This window comes from Balaenoptera borealis (genome assembly GCF_965194805.1).
Source record: "Balaenoptera borealis genome assembly, contig: HAP1_SCAFFOLD_787, whole genome shotgun sequence".
NCBI classification, from domain to species: Eukaryota; Metazoa; Chordata; class Mammalia; order Artiodactyla; family Balaenopteridae; genus Balaenoptera; species Balaenoptera borealis.
Genome location: NW_028123414.1, coordinates 192,915 through 215,150, shown reverse-complemented (window position 1 = coordinate 215,150; position 22,236 = coordinate 192,915). Strand labels below are relative to the sequence as shown.

The window sequence follows — 22,236 nt, the reverse complement described above, 5'->3', positions numbered from 1 at the left end:
AGGAAGGAGAAGTAAAATTTCATACAGAAATAGTGCAGGAAAAAAAAAAATGCACAGTGGGATAAATCTGACAAAATCCAATTAAATTTAAATGCAGATTCGCTTTGGTGCCAGTAGGGGACAAGCTGTTCCTTCTTCTAAGAGTAGCTTCCAAAGTAGTATACATTGTTTGAGGACTACAACTCATAAAGAAATAATTTTTTCTAGAAATAGCCAATAAAAAGTACCTCTCTTTCTCATTATGTTCAACAATGGCTTAACAACAGAAATGCGTCAAATAAAGATTTATACTTTTTCTGGGATTTCTTATTTGCTAACTGGCTTTCCCTTCTATCATGCGCTCTAAGATTAAAATGGAAACTGAAAATTCATATTTAGGTCCTTGAAATCAATGTATAGTTGACACCAGTTTTTTAACCTGATCACTGAAAAGGACAATTCAAATGAATGAAATTATGTATGGCTAGGATGCTTTTAGCGATAAGGGGGTCTGTCACTCAGCCCTTGGCAACCTACTTGTACTCACCATTTTACTGTGGTTCTAAGATTAGGACGGCTGATTGTGCTGTCATCTAGAAATATCGTTGAGCATGAGCTATACTTTTTAGTAAGCTGCCCTGGAGATACCTGAAGGGGAAGGGAAATAGAAGAAAATGTCACAGTAAGTTAAACCTATAAAGTGTGTTTTTTTCCTTGGTTAAAATGTCAAACGATAAAGCATTAAGATTTTTCTTACACTCCATGAACTGCCTGAGTGTGATATCATGTGCAGCTCTATGGGAAACCTCTATACTCTGACTTCCACAGACGAGCTTTGAGAAATGGGTTATAAAATGCTGCCTTGATATAGTACCTATACTCAAACCTGGCAAGCGCCTATTATAAATTACCTTTATAATAATGTAAAAAGTTTAGAATAAGATTTCAGGGTTTTTTCCTTAAGCAATGAAATGCAGCTGAGATTTCCCATTTCTATTCATTTACTACAATAAAACGTCATGCTTTCTGTAATACCGATGTCGGAGCATTTCACTGCAGTCAATGCACGCCGATAACAAATGTACTCGTTCAGGAGACAGTGTGACGAGACAAGCGTTTTCGAATCAGAGGCTGGGCATGCCAGGGCTGCTCTATCACTAAAAAGCTGGGGGCCGTAAGTCTCTCTGGGCCTCAACTTCCTTATCTGGAGGACAAATAGGTACTGCTTAAAGATTCTCTCGCATCCAAAAAAAACGGATAAAACAACTCTGAGAATTTAACTTCTCACTTCATGTTTAAGTAAGACTGCCATTACATTACTCAAGTGAGAACCTCAGAGAATACTTGCCATTCATTTCAAAATTGTACTACTTCTGTTCTACGTGTTATTTGACACTCCTGCCTCACCCATGCTGCTCTCTGCCTGCAGTGCCTTTTTCTTCCTCCTGTCCCAGCAAGCTTGACCCCATCTTCCTCTAGGATCCCTTTGCCAGCAGGCACACCACAAAACTTCTCACTTCCTGCACACTCACACATCTAATTTACCAACTGTTCCATGGTCTCAGCTGCTTGCATAGTACCACCCTCTTAAGTAAACAAGCTTCTCCAGGTTAGGAAGATTCTTCTCCTACCTCCAGCTACTGAGCACAGAATCTGGGACAAATTAGGATTCAACAAGTGTTTGAGAAATTATTTAAGATCAGTTACAACTGGAGGTAAATCTTACTAAAGATACAAATTCGTGAGACTTTATCTACAGTGGTGTTGGATAGGTGACAAAGAACTTTTTGAGACCCTCTAGAGAATGAACTATCTTTAAAACACTTTAGAAGTATCCATTTATTTGTGAAGAGCCCATGAACATGGCAATAGTCAAATACTAAAATGGCCTAAACTATGTTAGGACAACTCTCTTCCTTAAAGTAAGGCCAATAACCAAATCCCAATCACTGAAAGCCACTGGAAGGAAGAGTAGCATTCTTTAATACCACAGAATACAAACAATTTTAAAGCTGGGTTTTGTTTTTGGTTTTTGTTTGTTTACTAATTCAGATGAGCCTTCCTTCCTCCTATTAATATAAAATAGTTTTCACCATGCTGTCACACTCTCCCATCAATGTCCTCCACAAATACATGAAAGGTGAGGCAGGGAGAAAATCTAGTTGATGCTTTTTAAAATACAGAGCATTTAAATAAAAATTGCCAGTATCCAATACTCAGAAATATCCAAATGGCATATATAAAACACCATTTTGCTTGTTTCAGATGCTTTATGCAAAGCCACTTATTCCTTATTAACAAAAAGTTCTAGATGTAACATATTTGAAAAGTATCACTATTTGGAAGACTAATTTCTCCTTCAAGCTAGAAATGTTTTAAACTAAAACTCTGATATGGTCCTTAAGCTATCTGGTTAATGTGTAATTTTAGAATCTCAAAAAACAGATACAGCATGAAAAATGAAAATTCACTCATTCAAATACTTTGATTCTAAACGAAGCAGGTTATCTTTTAAGGTCACTACTATTAGGGTATAATATGACATACACTACACGTAATAAAAGTCAATTCTGACCAAAAATCTATATATATGAGGGGAATAAAAATAGTAAGGAAATGTACCAAAATATAGACTAGTTGGTAGAGCTTTGGGTGCTATTTATCCTGTTTTCCTCTATTAAAAACTTTTTTTTCTATTATGAATGTATATTGATTTGTCTTTGGAAATATTACTGCTAAAACATTTAAAATTTTTAATTAGATGTGGTCTATAGTCCTATGGGGGCTCATTTAATGTATCAGCAACTTACAGTCTACTGGCTCGATCCTACAAAAGAAACACTTCCACAGGCCTACTCCTGAAACTATTCAAACTTTCCAGCATCTAGGGTTCACTAAAGGATGGCAGAATTGAAGCCTCTGAGCAAAGCCTAGATATGTTAGCTGCCAGCAGATTACTTTCCTCTCATCTTGCTTGAAAATTTAAGATAACTGTCCTTTATGATTAAAGCCTTACCATTGCTGGCTCACAACCTCAATAAACTGCACTGACACACATAAGGGTATAAAATGCAAATACAAAAAAAAAAAAAACAAGTAGCAAAAAACACTACTGACAGTTTAATGTTCATAGGTATTATTTCAATTGGTCACTGAAGAAGAGTATTTATCTTCATTCAGCACTAAGGACAAAATACATGGACTTTTACAATCTTTATAAGGGGAAAGGTTGCTTAAAGTAGACTTCAGGTTTAATGGTGAAGACTAGAAAATAATCATACCTAGGAGGCTAGTAAGTAACAACCCTCAAAGCTTATCATTAAAGGTCAAGTACCTGTTGAAATCCTGCCCCCACCCAATGACTCTTCCCATTGTGCCTACTGCCTCTGATTTTAACCCATTAAAAGAATAAAGCTGGAGAGAGCGAGAGTACGAAGTGCGGCAACCCGAGTCATGGCAGGACAGGCATTTAGAAAGTTTCTTCCCCTCTTTGACCGAGTATTAGTTGAAAGAAGTGCACCCGAAGTTGTAACCAAAGGAGGCATTATGCTTCCAGAAAAATCGCAAGGAAAAGTATTGCAAGCAATGGTAGTAGCTGTTGGATCAGGCTCTAAAGGAAAGGGTGGAGAGATTCAACCAGTTAGTGTGAAAGTTGGAGATAAAGTTCTTCTCCCAGAATATGGAGGCACCAAAGTAGTTCTAGATGACAAGGATTATTTCTTATTTAGAGATGGTGACATTCTTGGAAAATATGTCGACTAAAATAAGTCACTATTGAAATGGCATCACGTGAAGCTGCCCGTTCCCCCAATGGCATCACGTGAAGCTGCCACTGAAGTTCTGAAATCTTTCATCCTGTAAATAATTTCCGTGTTTCTTTTATAATAAAGTAATGATATCCAAACTAATGATATTCAGTGTCTCTGAAATTTAGTTTTCTCTGTATTGATTTAAACATTCCCAAATAAAAGTATATAAATGAAAAAAAAAAAAAAAAAAGAGAATAAAGCTGAAGTTCACTTTTTTCTTCCCCCTTTTCACAAGTTTTGGATACGTTTATTAAGAATCAATGACTTTAACTGAAAAGTCTGTAATACTCCATCTATGTTGCACACTAATGGACAATATGGTAGGGTGAGTGGTTTGAATAGAATTCATACTCCAGGCCTTAGTAGAAAAGTATAATATTCTAATTATAGGTATAATCAAAAATATTGTCTGAATTAATATCGTTAATTATATTGAATTAAACTTCAAACTCAGAACCTATATTCAAAGAATAAATCTAAGTTTGAGTAGACTGACCACAAACCTATTTCCTCTCCCCCTTCTTTCAGATATCATCTCATTCGAATTAAAGGCATTTTTTAAAAAAGCTATACATAAGACAGGATAAACAGCAGATGATTTTTAATGTTTGAAAGGTGAAAAGACTAGATAAAGGAGTGGTAACTGACATGGCAGAACAGAGGAAGCACAACCTTGGTACCTACAGAGAGTGACTAGGACAGGAACAAGAAAACCAGTTTGTCTTACAGAACCCAAGGCAGGCTCAGAGTTCAGAGGCGTGGTCCCCAAATCCTTGCAGTGAGGCCCATCAGTTAACGAGTTGTCCAAGTGATGCTTCCAATTAGATCTTAACAGACAGCCAAGGACCATCACACGTTTGAGGGAAGCCCCCAACAAGTAAGAGATCAAAACAGGAAGAAGGAATGGGACTTCCCTGGTGGCGCAGTGGTTAAGAATCCGCCTGCCAATGCAGGGGACACGGGTTCGAGCCCTGGCCCAGAAAGATCCCACATACCACAGAGCAACTGAGCCCATGCGCCACAACTACTGAGCCTGCGCTCTAGAGCCCATGAGCCACAACTACTGAAGCCCACACGCCCTAGAGCCTGTGCTCCGCAACAAGAGAAGCCACTGCAATGAGAAGCCCACGCACCCAACAAAGAGTAGGCCCAGCTCACCGCAACCAGAGAAAGCCCACGTGCAGAAACCAAGACCCAATGCAGCCAAAGAATAAATAAATAAAATAAAATATAAGGATGCTTTAAAAAAAAACAAAACCAAACAGGAAGAAGGAATTGATGGGAGTGATAAAAACTCAGGAGCAAATGAAAACTTGAAATTGCATCAGTGAAAAAAAGAATGACAGGATATAAGAGAACTCTATAAATTGAAAATAAGGTAGACAAAACAATATATTCAATAGAAGGATTAGAGCACAGTCAAGGAAACCTCCAGGAAGCAGGACAAAACGACAAAATGCAAAGCAGGAGGGGAAAAAAGTTAGCCATCTGGTAAGTCTAAGACTTCCAACATCCGAATAATAGGAACCTGGAAGAAAAAAACAGAATATCAAAGAAACACACAAAAAAGGTCTATACCAAACCAAATTATGAAATTTCAAAATCCCAGGGAGAGGGAAGGTACTAAAAGGTTCCCGAGAAGGAAGGGATGGGGGGAAATGACTAAAATCGGTAATGTACAATGTACCATACAATGTCAACAGGTTTAAGAGCAACAGTGTAAATGAGAAGATGAGAGGGAAGTGTCTTTAGAATGGCAAAAATTAGTTTCAGCTGAGAATTCTATACTTTATCAAATAGAAGGAGTTTCAGAGAGGCTAGATCTCTATAAACTTTCTGCCCATGTGCCCTTTTCCCAGGAAAATGTGCTCCAGTAAAACAAGGAAGTATAACAAGACAAGAGGGAAACAGAATCTAGGACATAGGGGATCCAACATAAGAGAGCAGAGTTATGTGAGATCCCAGATGACTTCACACAGATATCCCAGGAAAAGAGGCATAGAGCAGGCCTAGGGGAACACTAGTCTATATGGGAGTAGGAAGACAAAAGATTGGGGAAAAGTGTCTCCAAGAAAAAAATGGAACAGATGTGGCTTAGTAGACGGAAAATATTTTTGATAGGCATGTGACAAATGTTAAAACATTTGGGGAAAAAAATAGCTGTTAGAAAACAGGCAAGTGAATAGAGTCAGGAAATTAATTCCACAGAAAAAATGAAGAATGTGAAAGCAGGGAGACCGGGCAGGGAGCTACTTACTGCATTTGGCTGTGTGAGATCACGTTGGCTAGGAAAAGGGGGGTTGGGTTATCCTAGAGAAGTGCAGAAGTGCTCCAATTTCATTAATATTTAAGAAGAAGAATGAAGGGTGTACAAGGAGGAGGCACAGTCAGAGAACTATATGGCTCAGCAATGCACAATATTTGCAGAGTCGTAGTAATGTAAACATTGATTCTGATTTAATAAAAACTGATACATGTTGAGGGAACACAGGGAGGGAAATAACGTCATGGTGGACCGAAGAAGCTAAGCTGTCACCTGCTATGACAAGAAGTCAATGGACAGTGCTAAAAATTAACTTACCTGTTATACTTTTATTACTTTGGTTAAAAAATGAGATCAAAAAAATAAGGCAAAAGAATTTAAGGCAGATCTTTATACTACAACCATATTAGTGAAATTTAACTTAAATGTCAGAACCCTTAAAAAATGGGCACTACTAAGTCAAAGACTTTCCTGAATACATTTGGTAATTAGGAAAACAGAGATTTAGAAAATCTACCAAAAAGAGGTCCATGCTAACAGTATTGGATCCATCATATTTTTAGGAATCATGGCAGACATATTTTTAATTCAAACTATTAATTTCTTAACTTTTCAACTGTTTACTTACATGGTTTAAATGGTTGCTCTTCCTCTTTTCCCGCACTAAGAATAAAAAAAATTAACTGATGAATTCTGATACAAATGCCATAGAAAAATAAAAGTAGTCACTAATTATTTGATGGATTACCAATAACACAATGAGATAAAATTCCATTCTATTTTTTAAAATAATTTCCAACAAAATATATCATTTAAATCACCCAGCAAGATGAGTCCTATAAATAAAATCTAAAAACTTAGTTTCACTTTTTTGACCTAATAGATATTCTGGATTAGGTACAAATGAAAGACTCCCCATTTACAAAAGAAAAGGACAAAGCAAATTAGGCCAGGTGAGAAACTTAGCTAATAAAAAAATTTACCTGCTGCATAGCTGAACTACTAGCCAGGAGTATTTTCTAATTCTTCATTTACACACAGCTTACTTTAATTACCACAATCTACAGATGACAACTCTAAGAACCAGTTTCTGGCCAGGCACTCATCTCCGAACGCACCAGTATCTCTGGAAGCATCCTGAACCACTTAATGGTAACCTACTCAAATACCTTACTGAAAAAATACACAACTGGAAAGTAACCTACGTTAAACGTAAATTGTAAAATGAGTGTGCTGACCTAAATGAACATATCTACAGCACACAAAACTGTTTTGCTCCAACAAAGGCCAGAAGAATAAAAGCCTGAAGAGGGTCTTAGGCCACACTCTTGCTCACATTGCCTCCTTTAACTCCAGACAGGCATCACAGGCACGGATTCCTTAAGGCTGAAGAGAGAGACAGGCATGGGACAGCTTTTCTTTTACTGTCTCCAGCGCCCCTCTACATGTGAGCAGCTCATGGCTCTGGAAGAAACTGAGAAATAGAGCAATCCTAACCAGAAATGAGTGGCTCAAGTACACACACTAGAAAAATGCAAGTTAGAAACCCCAGGAGCTTCCAGGTTGGTGAACACGTAGTACCCTTGCAGAGGGCATCAAAGCTCTGTGCCCTGTCCCCATGCCTGGCCCTATGCATCTCTTCCATCTGGCTGTTCCTGAGTTATATCCTTTTATAAAAACCAGTGATCTAACGGAAAAAAACAAAAAGCAAAACAACAACAACAAAAAACCAAACCTCCGTTTTTTATTGTGCTGCTTCACTTTAAATATTATGGAATGTTCACTTCTTGTATTCCTGCCCTCGTAATCAACTGAAAAACTTGGTCACGTATGGCTTTTTAGCAAATAAACTAGGATTTAACATAACATTAAGGAAGACAAGCAGGCAAGCAGGAGTGCAAAAAATTCTACGGTTCTGATTCTCATCTTAAAACAAGGAGGACACAGGAAATTTATATGAGTTTCACATGCTGAGGATAATCTTCTGGAAAACCCCATATGGCATGTTGCTCTTATTACCCTGGCACAGCACTACATTAGGATGAGAAAGTTTTGAATAGCTTAAAAGTTCTGAGTAGCATAAATCTGGATGTGAGATAGGCTCGTCTGGTTGAACACTGTGTAAAACAGGGCCAAAATCACAAGGCTCAATTCCCATATATAACAACTGATTTTTCTGATTTGATCAAATGAAAACCTAACTGTGACCTAAACCCTATCATTTGTCTTTAACATATGTGCTCTTCGGAGCAAGGGGAAAAGGACAAAGTAGCATGGAGAAATAGACCACATCTAAATCATGTGGCCAGTTGACTATGTTGATAAAGAGGTGGCAAAATGTATAAACAGATAGTCTAAGTGTTCTCCTCCCTAAAACACTGACAACTAAAGGAAACTGTATCATCAACATATTAAAATAAGACAAGTGAATACATAAAAAAAGTGAAACATTTAAACCACTGTAAGAGTTTTTCTAAATACCTCCTATAATACACAAAACAAAAACAGTTTTCACTCTTTTTCTCAGGGAAAAAAAAGCATTGCCTTACCATCTGTTTGAGGTTTGCTCAGAAAAACTGTGCTTGCCCTTGGGTGGTCAGAAGGGTTTGGTTCCAAAGCTAAGTCTGTATAGGAAGAAGAGAAAAAGGTGTGGTGATTTAGTTGAGTAGAAAAATACATGATTTTAAAGATAGCTACACATTGATTGAAACCACTTTTAATAGTCTTGAGAAGAGCTTTTAGTAATGACAAAAAGGCAATTTTAGTAAAGGCACAATATAAAAATTCTATTGGGAAACAGCAAAATGGTAGAAACTCTCCATACATGTGGAATAAAACCATGGCTATGTCTTAGACTTCTTTAACTTGCACCTAAATAATCTATGCCATTTTTAGATGAATCATATATGTGACTCCCCTCCTATTTATCAATTAAAAATTCAGTCACCCTCTTTTAAAGCTGATATTACTAGCACATTCCAGGAACAGTCTCAAGAAGCAAGTTATGCTGTGGCCAACTACTGTCAGATACCAGCTCAATATATCAAATATGCCAAAACGAAGTGAGTTGCTTTTGGCAAATGTTCTTCAGACAATCAAATGGCTAATTCTAACTCCATTCAACAAATGAACTCATTTAATTGGCTGTGGTTTATCTGGGGGCTATTCATCATGGCAGATTTAAGAGGACTACATAAAAGTTCAATGTTCTAATCTAGAGGAACACTTCCATGATAGTGATTTTTAACTTTGCCCTCTATTTCCAAAGCTAAACTCACTTCTTCTTCATTCCACGCTGCATGATTAATTGGGGGCTTCAATAAGAGTACTTTCTGGAGCAGATCATAGGGCTACTAGAAAAAAATTTTGGCCATACCTACACGAAAAGGTGGGTCTGCCTGTAGCCCACCTTGCACCAAGGTGGGATAGCGTCTTCTATTTAGGCAGAAATACAAAACAAGCACAAGCTACCACACAGGATAGTAAGGTTGTTGTTTAAAACAAACAAACAAACATAAAAGCCCTATGACACTTCCTCAGCAAAGTCCATCTCAAACCATTTAACCAATCTTTTAAGAAACTGGACCAAGATTCAGATAAAGAGTAATGGTTAAGGCAATTATTTCCCAAACCACATAATAACTGATCTGTTTTTGAAAGATGGCTTTGATGGTCAAAGTGAAATACAAATATATCCCTGCCTCTTAGAGAAGCCAAAGAATACACACATTGATATATTAAAAACGAATTAGTCTAGTAGTGAATTCTGTCTAACCCAGCATTCCACAAATGTAGCTACCTAGAATCCCCTTTTCCCACCCAGAAAGAATTTTGCACGAACAGTAATTTTGGACTTCCCGTTTTAACAGGAATCTGAGCCATCCATTTTAATGTCATTGCCAGCACTAGTAATTTACAGAGCTAAACCAACTGCTTTGTTCTTCATGAAAATTCCTTCACTGAATTTGAAGTTTATCAAGCTGCTTTTGGAGAAAATATTCTATTCAACATTTTTATGTAAAAGACCCATATAATTATTTTAAAGTTTTTTTCTCCTACATATTTGAAAAACTAAGACAATGGGAAAATAAATTATTTCAGCTGTACACAAAATGGCAGGCAGAGACTTTCACAGCTGCCTCTAACCTATAGCTTCCGAAAGAATTCATGACTACTTACCTATACCAAAAAGAAAGTAAATAGACTACATTTGAATCTAAAAAATAAGCAGAAATGTTTGCAAAGTAGCTGTATTATTTATCAGTGTCTATGGCATGGTAAAACTTAACAATTTTCAATGGAAGTCCAGGAAAATTAAGTGCCAGAATCAAAGAGAAGCAAGCTTTAACACACACACACACACACACACACACACCCGCCAAACCAAGATGTGCTACTACAGATCTAAATACAAAAATCAAGAAGGCCGGGATAAAAGAAATGACAACATGCAAAAAAAAAAAAGTAAACTTAGCCCAAGTGACCAGAAAAAAGCTGGCACTCTCCCTACTCTATCCTAGGGGGTTCAAAGGTAGGCACAGGACCCAGGACCGGCCAATCAATCACAGCTGTCCTGGGACTTCCCAAGAAAAGAGAAAGGCAGAACTGTACTCTAGGATCCTTAGCTAGTCTTGAGCTGCTGGACACTCCCCTTGCTATCATGAGGGGAAAGGCTTTTCAGGAGACATCAACAGAGGAGAGCAGAACTGAGGAGATCATTTAACTCCTGGGTCAAGTAGTGCTTAACGCTGTGATGTTCTTTTAACTTGCAACTGAAGGAGACCTGGTTAATCGGCAGTACTGATGATCACACTAAAGGTGGGGAAAGGTAAAAGTCACTTGCTCATTCCTTTAACAAATATCATGAACAAAAATCTGCATGAGACAAAACGATGCTCTGTTTAAAAATTACACACAACCATTCACAATCATTAACACACAATGATTCACAACCGTTACTTTTAGTTGCTTTTCTTATACGTTAAAAAAAGCTCTAATTAGTGTACAATTTATGTCTTCTTGTTACTAACAAGCGCTCTCCACCCCACTGTTGCATATTTATTGTCTAATGAATACACACTGGCCCATCAAGTGTTATTCCTATCCTGGACTTAGCCAATCCCCTATTGCTGGGGATTGGTGCTTACAAAGTTCTATTCTTAAAATATTATGAGGAAAATCTTCATGTACATAGGTTTTTAAAATAATGGTCTTATCTCCTTAGCAAAGATCTTCGGAAGTGGAATGACTAAGCCAAAAGGTTAGATCACTTTCACGGCTCCATGTACAATGCTAAATTGCTTCCTAAAGAAGGTGGGGGGCACATTAGGGTATAATGCTACCAATCATGACATTTTGAGTTCCTACCCTTGCTTTGGATACTTGAAAAAAAAAAAAAAATTCCTACTGATATGAATGAGGAACCTCACTGTAGATCTAATTTGTATTTCTTTTGATTACACAGTTTGACCATTTTCCCACAGTTATCAGTGTTATTTCCACTTTGGTGAGTTGGCCTATCATTTGAATGTACTGTAAACACCAGGGCCCTACTGCTGTCAGTTTGCATGAGGTTTTCAGAAAATATTAATCTTTTGTTTATAGTCTATATAACTAACAATTTTCTATATAACTTGCACTTTTTGCTAATGAAAAATACCACATCACTATCTTATAGAATGGACATGTGAGCCATTAGACAGTAAACTCATACATACACACAATATTTCTGCACTTCCCATTAACTATCTTCCCAAGAGCCTAAGGAGACTATGATAAAACCTACCACACTCTTCACTATCACAAAGGTAAGACTGCCAACTATTAAGCAAAGCTTTACCACCCACCATCCCTCTCATCCCTCTCCCCACCACATGCACACACAGTAATTTAGAGACTTCAGGAAATTACTGTGCATTCAGGAAATTACATGGATTCTTCCGAAAGTTATTTCTTTAGAAACCTCTAAGAATGTTTTACCCAGGAGAAATATTCTTGAGCTCATGATTAGGGGTTATGATTAAAACTGTATTTTAAGACCCATCATTTTTGTATTATCAATTTAAATTGCAACTTATTTGACAGCACGATAGGTCGATGTAGAAAAAGTATGATTAAAAAAAAATTCAACTCGGTCTTAATGTAAACATTCCTCAGAGGAAACCTGTAAAACACCACCGACACTGAATACTGTTTTTCCTCCAATCTAAGATTCTACCAGTTGTTAAGATCCATCTCGACTGCAGTTGTTAAAAGTGTGAAAACATAGGCAACTTAGAACAAATGAAATGCATTACTGAAGGCTAAAAGTGTTAAAACTATGCTATCAAACTGTCGATAAATGATTTTTCCTTGTTAAAATATTAGAGGGAGAGGGAAGTGACCAAGAAAGCATCTGACAGAAGCAGCATATTTCAGAAAGCGATTAATATCAACATATTGATTTCAATATATTCCAAATAAACAGGAGATGTCAGCAGTTTCTGGGCCAACTGCTGAGCACCAGTTCACTTAACGGTAACCACTGCATTTACTGAACTGCCCTAGCACCCCTATACTGCACAGTGTATTAGTTTTATGGCTCATAAGACAAACATTACAGTCCTTACAATTACCACGGAAACTGATGGCTTCATCTCTCTGAGTCCACACTTGCCACCGCAGTCAGGGAGTTCCCGCCAGCCGGCCCCGAGCTGGGCTGCCTCACCAGCGGGGACACAGCAGGCTCCTGCACCTGCCAGGCTACGGCTCACCCACGCCTTGACCCTGCTTCCCTAGCTTCTGACCATCCTGGCTTCCCAACTTCCCAGCTCTGGTTTCCAACTGCTTCTGTACCTGCCTCTACCCTGGTTCTCAGTTTTGCCTTATTTTAATCCTCAATCAGTGTTACAGTGATCATGACTGAGAGGTGACACATAGGTAAGTACACCTGGCTTTATATATTTCTAAAGAGTACTTTACTCAGTTTCTTGGACTTTTAAGAACCTTTGTGGGTTGCAAGTTGCCTTCATTTCATTTCACATTACGCAGTGTTACTGTTTTAACTCTTAAGTTTTATTACTTTAATACACTAAACCAACAACAACAAAAAAGGGTGAGAAAAAAGGTAGTATTCCAAAGAAGCTCACATAATGTCAACAATAAATTCTGTTCCTATATGCCATGCATTTGGAATTTACAGTCCTACTCTCTATCAATACTCATTTTTAAAACCTTGGACAGCTCAATTTATACCTAAGAGAAGAATTCCTACACTACCTAACTCAGAACATGGTGAGAATCAAATGAAATGCAAGAGCAATCTATATACTACAGCCTATTTTAGACCCTTATTAATATCGCTTTTTTGTTCAAGCCACTGTTGGCTCTCACCTGAGCTACCGCACCAGCCTCCTAACTGGTCTCCCTCTCTGCTTCCTTCCACCCTTACAGTCTATTCTCACACAGTAGCTGGTCTGATCTCCCTCCACCCTCTCTACCCCCCTTCCCTTTTTCTAAGAATTAACATCATTCCCCTGCATATAATCCTTCAATGGTTTCCCATTACAATTAGACTAAAATTCATATTTTTTGGTCAAGGCCCACTAGGCATACAAGGTCTTAATCCCCCATATTCCTCCTGGCATTCATTCACTCAGCTGCAGCCACCCATCTTTCTGTCCTTGGCACGCATCAAGCACATTCCCTTCTTAGGAACTGCACAGAAGCCTCTTCTCCCACAGCCTCACATGGCTCTCTTAGGACTGCTCATGGGTCGCTAAAGGAGAGAAGCTGTCTTTAACCACCCCTTGTAAAACTGTCCTCCTCCCCAGCCCATTACCTTCATTTTCTTTCTTAGTGTTCTCACTACCTGATGTTATTCTTGTGTCGTCAGCCCCCAGGCACCTCTAGAAAGTAAGGACCTGAGTTAGGCTACGGGTTTTGTCTTGTCTAACCACTGTTTGTCCTGCCTCTGGAATGGTGCCTAATAATCATGTTTCAGTGTACCCAAAACCAGTTAAGTTTCTCCCAATTTTCCCACATCATCTAAGATTTCTTCTAATGCTGTCTTTTGATGTGTCTGTCACCTAAGACCAGAGTTAATTTCAGATCTCTTAGAGTAGTAGTTTAGTTACTCAGAATCAAAGACACAAGACAGGTTACCAAGAACCACGAAAACCTAAAAGAGGAAATCTAATGTTCAGTGAAAAATCAATGGTAACTTTAATTTGGGAAAAGAACATTTAATGTTAAAATACCTTTACTACAAAATGACTCACCCTATGAATTTAATGAAGTCGTAAGACAGAGTGTACAATCAGAATGCTATAGGGAAGTATCAATACAATGCATCAGTTTTTACCTGTGTCCCCTGAATAAAGCATTATAATGGGATTATAAAAGATGCTCAACCATAAAGGCTGGGTAAATGAATTATGCTCCAACCATTCGATGGCACAGTAAACAGCTGGTAAAAGGCAGGCTGTAGAGCCATGCGCAGTTGCATGCAAATACGTCACCCTGGAGCACTCTCTAGGTGCCAGCACGGTTCCCGGAGCTGCATGCCGTTACTTTTCTTTACAACAAAAAGTGACAAAGTGGCACATAAAGAACAGTCCCATCTTTGTAAAATAAACACAATGTTATGTTTATATGCATACAAAAGGTTCAGGAAGAATCAACACCAAAATATTCATAAAAATTCTGGATATTCTGAGTGTGAGTGCAGGACTTTTCTGTGTTTTCTAAATCTTTTACATCAAATGTTTATTAATACTGTCACCAAAAAAAGGAAAGATCTGTTGCTCAGAGGTTTTTCCACATCATATTGCCAATTCCTTCCCTACCCACTCTTCAGGGGGATGGGAGGTAGGGGTCACTTGAGAGAGCACCTTTCACCAGAAAATTAGCAAAGCTCCTAAGGTCAGAACATAAAGGCTGTATGAAAAGTTGATGAATAAAAATAAAATCAGATAATAGGACCGTAGCATCTTATTTTCTATTATGACACTACCATCAGTTATATTAGATATACTGTTAAAGACAAAGTAGTAAAAAATTCTTTTGAGTCTATCTGAAATCTATACTACGTTCTTAGGAGTTACTTTTTTGAGATGGCTTGAAGAAATCATGTTCTTCTCCAATGTTTCTGAAGAACAAGACAGAGCATCATTTATGTACGATTTTCTCTAAGTAACCAAATAATTCTTCACTGTAGAAAAGCCCAAATGTTTTATATCTGAGTAGGTATTTCTCAGTTTCCAGGGAAACTGATACAAAATTGTCTGAAATAAAGACATAAAGAGCAAACTTCCAATGTGCCTGTGCTTTATATTTGGTGTTCTGACCTTGTTTCTATGGAAACTTCATTAATAGGCAAATGCTGAAATTGAGGTTTCTCTTATCACTTTATTGAATGCCCCCCCAAAAAAGACAAATTGAAATGAAATTTTAACAATCCTGTTAAACATAAAAAGGTAAGTCCTGTACTCATGAACTCTATTTTCCAGTTCCTGATTGAGCACGCCTTCCTTAGCATACATAGTCGTGTGCTACATGCTTAGTACCTCACCTGCCCGCTTACCAGCTGCCCCCAGTGTCCCTCTGTGCAGGGCATTCTCGGCTTCAATTGGATTTCACCAGAACAAACTCTTTAAATTATATCAACGTGTCTACCTGACTGATAAATTTAGGCTATTTCATGACTTCTACTTTTATTCATATCCATTGCAATGTATGTACAGACAGAGAATGGAGAGGTAAATGTTGCTTCTGAGTTGTGTACAATCAACTGGAATGGCAATAATCAAAACTGGAGTATGCTGAGATAGGCCTAACTTATGGATAAATTATCAAATATAAGGTGCACTCTAAACAGTTTCTTAAGCATCCCAAGAACTGAATTTGGCATATCTACCACCTCCCAAGTCTGTCTCTTTTGTTCAGTAGCTGTGTTACACAGTCATTTCAGATCTCTAAGTCTTGGCTTCTTCATCGGCAACAGAGGGAGAACATATACGGGCCTTATTTGTAGATGGAAGGGCCAAGTGAAATACACAAGAAAATGCATTGTAAATCTTAAAAGAATTCTATAAAGGTCCAATTTTCGTCTCTCATCCTACACTAGCCAACTACTAACTGTTTTGAAAAATCATTTAGAGGCTTACCTTATAGCAACAAGCAGAGCAGTTTTCACAAGTACTTACATGCTTTGTGTTTAAAGCTACAATTAATTCACATAATTTGTTCATTCTTTCACAATATCTAACTATTCTGAAAAGGGAGTACTTTCCACTTACAAAGCCACGTCCATCATAAGGGTGAATCCACAGGCTTAATTATTCTAACTTTTAAAGAAATTAAATAAACCCAACTAAAATTTAAATAGAAGAGCTGTAAGACATTTCGTCTATGAAATAATGAAATAATCTCTGGCATTTCAATGAAACAAATGGGCCAGTGGGGCTTTAACATCTTTATGATACAATGTTTTATACTTCAAAGAACAGTCTTTATTAAAGTGCCACTATGCTACCCAGAAATTTTTTTTTTTAACCTAGAGCCATCCCTTTCCAAAATTCTAGAGGCAAAAATCAAACATTTCCTCTCTTCTCTCTCTCCTCTCCTCCCCGACAACACCCACCCCCAGCCACTTAGTCTTCAGAACTTTTACCTGAACATTCTTAAAGTTGAATAGTATTCTACTGGGGGGGGGGGGGCGGAGGAGGGAGCCATGGAGACATTTTTCTGCAGGATGGATGTGGTATGTTAACTCCCAAACCTTTATATTACAAATTACAATCTGAATTTGTTTTTTCTCCTTTGAAACTTCTGTCCAGCAGTCTCAGGAACCACCTCACCCCTCCCTTAGAACAGGCAACGTGCAAAAGAAGTCGGTTAAGGCCGTGCAGCTGAAGACATACTTGTGTCAAAGTGGGAATTTAAAAGTAATCAGAACTCCATGGGGTCTCCTTTGGTAAAGAAAAAAAACCCAACAACTATTCTCTGCAGCCGTGGCAGTAACGTTTCACACCGTTCACAGTTATTTTAAGCCCCTCTCCCACCATTTTCTTTCCTATCGTGTTCAAATTATAGTTAGAAGGGATAAAGTAGCTTTTATCAGGGCGACTGAAAACATTAAAATCCAAAGAATTTTAGTTAAGAACACCACACTGACTCTGTCCATCTCTATTTTGAATTTAAATGACAAATCCTCTAATGTTTGTCTTAATTGTCTCGAGTATCAACTACCTTAACGAATAGAAGTCTATCATCAGGCCCTTACCTAGTTCCTTCGCTTAGGTACCATCTGGATAGGGAGACGGGATGGATACGCCGAAGTTAGAGTATTTAAGTTTTCATTAAGAAAAGAGAGAATACACCAGAAAGTCTCTGCTAAGTCCCACGAGATGTTAAATAGAACCACGAACAGGAAGGGCCGCGGATTGGAGGGTCTCAGGCCGGGCTGGGAAATGGGAACGGGGGAAAGAATTGGGCATTCGGGTAGGGAAGAGGGAAGGAGACTGGCCGGACGCGACTGGTAAAGAATAAGGGGTGGGGACGCCAAGCAGAGCCAGCCTTCGTCCCCGGTGCCCCGCCCTGGGAGAGCCAACTCCGGGCAAGAAGGAGCCCTAGGCGGCGTCTCCCTCCCGGGGGACCCTGGGGGCGGCGGAGGCCAGAGGTAAGCCCGAGAGCAGACGGCGCCGACCCCGCGAGGGGCGAGGTGCGCCCGCCGCTTCTTACCTTCGGGCATCTCCCGGTCGCTGCTGTGCTGCAGGTGGTGGCCTTCGCCACCTGCGAAATCCAACTCGGCGGGTTCCACGGTAGCCGCCGCCGGAGCTACTGCCACCGCGTTCCCGGCCGCCGCCTTGTAGACCTCAGACTCACAGTCCGGCTCCGCTGACCCCCTGCGCCGGCCCAACTTGGGGCAGGCATTGCGGGACAGGCAACAAGACAGCGAGTTCCCCATGGGGCGCCTTCACTCCTCGCCGCCGCCGCCGCCGCCGCCGCCGCCGCCGCTCGTCCCCCGACTCCGCCGAGCTCAGAAGCCGCCCCCTCCCCCAACAATGGCGCGGCGGGCACTGGCAGCCCCGGGCTATGCCGGGGCTGTGCCGCACATGCAGACGCGACTTCGCCCGCCGCTCTCCTGTCCGCCCAGCCGCCGGGCCCCGGGCAGGGGCCCGGCCCCGGCCGCACCCCCGCCGCCTCCGCCGCCGCCTCCCTGGAACCAACTAGTCTGTGAGGGCGGTGACCAGACCGGCTTAGTTAAAAGGGGTGGGAACAACCAGACAAGCGCTGAGACGCGCAGCCACTGCAGGGAGAGAGCGCAGCCGGACCTCCTCCTCCTTCCGCCGCCGCCTCCTGACTGAAAGTAGCTAGCCCGGCCGGCCCTTGCCTACCGGAACGTGTCCTTCGGTAACCTGGTTACGACGGACCAATCACGACCAGAGTTCCCTCCACGCGCCCTCCTCAGAGCGCAGGCATGGAACTCACAATGCCCCGCCCCCGCCCGCGGCTGCCCCGCCCCCCGAGCGGCGCGCCCCGGACTCTGGTTTCCATTCATCTCTCGCGCTCCGAGCTTTCCGGTCCTGCGGGAAGCGCCGCGGGAGTTTGTTAATGGAAGCCGTCCTGAGTCAGTGGGCTCTGTAGAAAGCCCCTGTTCATAAAATGCCAGTTCAGTTAGCAACTCGGTTTCACCGGGTCGACAGTTGACTCATTTGATGTATTGCTCAACGATCTTAGTTTCACCCCAAGTTTTGACCGTTTTTTATAACTGAATGCTCCTCCTGTCTTGCCTTCCAAAGAGTGTTAGTTTCCGCCTACAGTTTAACCATAGCAACCCCCGGGGCCCTGGTCCTCCTCTCAATAAAGAGCTGTGGCTGTGTCTTGAATGAGACTCGAGGACACGTCACCCCTCCACTTCCTCATCAGTAAATTCCTCATCAGTAAATTACCGAACTCCTCCCTCCCACCTCTGAGGCGCTGGGATTCAGCAACTCGCTTTTCTCGCCTGTTTCTCTCTTCCACGGCAGGAGTTTCCAGGTTTCCCTACTTTAGCCAACAACAACGCATAAAGTACGATTTTCTCATACAAACTTGAGAGTCACAAAGTGAAGTACCACGGTCTTGATTTGATGAAGATGATAACGATAGTTAACATTTGGCAAACACTATGCGCCCGCCCCCGTTCCAAGTGAGGTACTCATTTAACCCTCGGGAACAAAATCCTCAGAAACCTTCATTTTACAGATTTTACAGAAGCTAAGTAACGTTCCCAAGGTCACATGATTGCTCAGGGGTGTGGCCAGGATTTGATCCCTGATTGTGTGGATCCCCAAAGGCACCTTATTGTGATCATCAGAAAATAAAGGTAGAAGTCAAATTTGGTTGGAAGTGGCATAGTGTATCAGGATTTTCCTTTTTTAAGGAGGAACAATTTTTTGATGTGGATTTTAAAATACTTTCCCTTCATTCAACATTGATTAGTCCCTCCTACATGCCAGGCACCCGTGTGTGAAAAATAGTCCTGCCCTCAGTGACCTCAGGCACGGTGAGAAAACAAAGGCTTAGAGAGCCCAATAGTCTGAGGTCACACTGCTGCAAAGTACTTAAACCTGAAATTCAAACCTAGATCTATTAACCCCAAGTAGATGCTGGGGTAAAGAGCTTGGTTTTCTTCCCAGAAACATGAGAGCCATTGAATGTTGTGAAGTTAAGGAGTCACTATCAGGTGGTTTGTAGTGAGGTCACGCTTGAGAATAAGTAGGACTGATGGAAGCAACAAAACCCATTAAGAGACTTTCGATTCATCTAAGCGAGGAGTGAGGGTTCAAACTAAAGGCAGTGGCAGAGATTGGAGTGGAGGGAAAGGATCTGAGGTCATTTGGGAGGTAGAATAGAAGTGCTCAGTGACTAGATATGGAGCGGGAAGGGGAAAAGAGAAGCAAAAATGGCTGCTAGGGTTCTGGCTTAGGGAACTATGTAGAGTGTGGTTACTTTTTCTTAGATAGTGCAGGAAAAGGAAGAGGTTTGGGAAGGAAGACCATTTTGGGTTCTGTTGAGCGGAACATGGAAATGGAGCTCTCTGGTTGAAAGTAAGCCTCTGCAGGCTAAGTCCATTTTGTGATATCCCAACTTATGTTTTCAAAAATAACACATTAAATCAATTTAAAAATGTGATTGGGGAAATTCCCTAATGTTGACAGCTAAGAATATCACATTTTTCATGGAGCAACTTGGAATCTATGGTTTTAGTAAATGAGGCATCCTATGTAAAATAAAACTGGTAAATGAGAGCTCTACCCACCACCAGAGCCTCCCATCAAGCCTCTTAGATAGCCTCAACCACCAGAGGGCAGACAGCAGAAGCAAGAAAAACTACAATCCTGCAGCCTGTGGACCAAAAACCACAGTTACAGAAAGATAGAGAAGATGAAAAGGCAGAGGGCTATGTACCAGATGAAGGAACAAGAAAAAACCCCAGAAAAACAACTAAATGAAGTGGAGATAGGCAACCTTCCAGAGAAAGAATTCAGAATAATGAGAGTGAAGATGATCCAGGACCTCGGAATAAGAATGGAGGCAAAGATTGAGAAGATGCAAGAAATGATTAACAAAGACCTAGAAGAATTAAAGAACAAACAAACAGAGATGACCAACACAATAACTGAAATGAAAACTACACTAGAAGGAATCAATAGCAGAATAACTGAGGCAGAAGAATGGATAAGTGACCTGGAAGACAGAATGGTGGAATTCACTGCTGCGGAACAGACTAAAGAAGAAAGAATGAAAAGAAATGAAGACAGCCTAAGAGACCTCTGGGACAACATTAAACGCAACAACATTCGCATTATAGGGGTCCCAGAAGGAGAAGAGAGAGAGAAAGGACCAGAGAAAATATTTGAAGAGATTATAGTCGAAAACTTCCCTAACATGGGAAAGGAAATAGCCACCCAAGTCCAGGAAGCGCAGAGAGTCCCATACAGGATAAACCCAAGGAGAAACACGCCGAGACACATAGTAATCAAAGTGGCAAAAATTAAAGACAAAGAAAAATTATTGAAAGCAGCAAGGGAAAAATGACACATAACATACAAGGGAACTCCCATAAGGTTAACAGCTGATTTCTCAGCAGAAACTCTGCAAGCCAGAAGGGAGTGGCATGATATACTTAAAGTGATGAAAGGGAAGAACCTACAACCAAGATTACTCTACCCGGCAAGGATCTCATTTAGATTTGATGGAGAAATCAAAAGCTTTAGAGACAAGCAAAAGCTAAGAGAATTCAGCACCACCAAACCAGCTCTACAACAAATGCTAAAGGAACTTCTCTAAGTGGGAAACACAAGAGAAGAAAAGGACCTACAAAAACGAACCCAAAACAATTAAGAAAATGGTCAGAGGAACATCCATATCGATAATTACCTTAAACGTGAATGGATTAAATGCCCCAACCAAAAGACATAGACTGGCTGAATGGATACAAAAACAAGACCCATATATATGCTGTCTACAAGAGACCCACTTTAGACCTAGGGACACATACAGACTGAAAGTGAGGGGATGGAAAAAGATATTCCATGCAAATGGAAATCAAAAGAAAGCTGGAGTAGCTATACTCATATCAGATAAAATAGACTTTAAAATAAAGAATGTTACAAGAGACAAGGAAGGACACTACATAATGATCCAGGGATCAATCCAAGAAGAAGATATAACAATTATAAATATATATGCACCCAACATAGGAGCACCTCAATACATAAGGCAACTGCTAACAGCTATAAAAGAGGAAATCGACAGTAACACAATCATAGTGGGGGACTTTAACACCTCACTTACACCAATGGACAGATCATCCAAAATGAAAATAAATAAGGAAACAGAAGCTTTAAGTGACACAATAGACCAGATAGATTTAATTGATACATATAGGACATTCCATCCAAAAACAGCAGAGTACACGTTCTTCTCAAGTGCGCACGGAACATTCTCCAGGATAGATCACATCTTGGGTCACAAATCAAGCCTCAGTAAATTTAAGAAAATTGAAATCATATCAAGCATCTTTTCTGATCACAACGCTATGAGATTAGAAATGAATTACAGGGGAAAAAACGTAATAAACACAAACACAAGGAGGCTAAACAATACGTTACTAAATAACCAAGAGATCACTGAAGAAATCAAAGAGGAAATAAAAAA

General features: G+C 40.1%; 1 protein-coding gene and 1 pseudogene across 3 annotated transcripts; one reads left to right on the top strand and one right to left on the bottom strand.

Annotated features, from left to right (window-relative positions):
- The first annotated feature begins 3,225 nt into the window (after positions 1-3,225).
- LOC309621653 (10 kDa heat shock protein, mitochondrial pseudogene) lies at positions 3,226-3,890 on the top strand (annotated as a pseudogene). Its single transcript has one exon. The product of its transcript is annotated as a 10 kDa heat shock protein, mitochondrial pseudogene (transcript).
- Positions 3,891-4,372: 482 nt separating this feature from the next.
- LOC309621652 (cyclin-Y-like protein 1) lies at positions 4,373-18,040 on the bottom strand. Of its 2 annotated transcripts, XM_082409042.1 has the most exons (4): positions 17,773-18,040; positions 8,601-8,675; positions 6,680-6,714; positions 4,373-5,316 (listed from the first exon to the last, which is right to left on the bottom strand). In XM_082409042.1, the coding sequence occupies exons 1-4, from the start codon at positions 17,996-17,998 to the stop codon at positions 5,269-5,271; spliced, it is 384 nt and encodes a 127-aa protein (XP_082265168.1). In that variant the 5' UTR covers positions 17,999-18,040; the 3' UTR covers positions 4,373-5,268. The 2 variants fall into 2 exon arrangements, 1 of the variants encoding a protein (XP_082265168.1); XR_014240127.1 differs by lacking the exons at positions 4,373-5,316; positions 6,680-6,714; positions 17,773-18,040 and adding an exon at positions 16,811-17,747 and having other exon boundaries at positions 8,064-8,675.
- Positions 18,041-22,236: the final 4,196 nt, after the last annotated feature.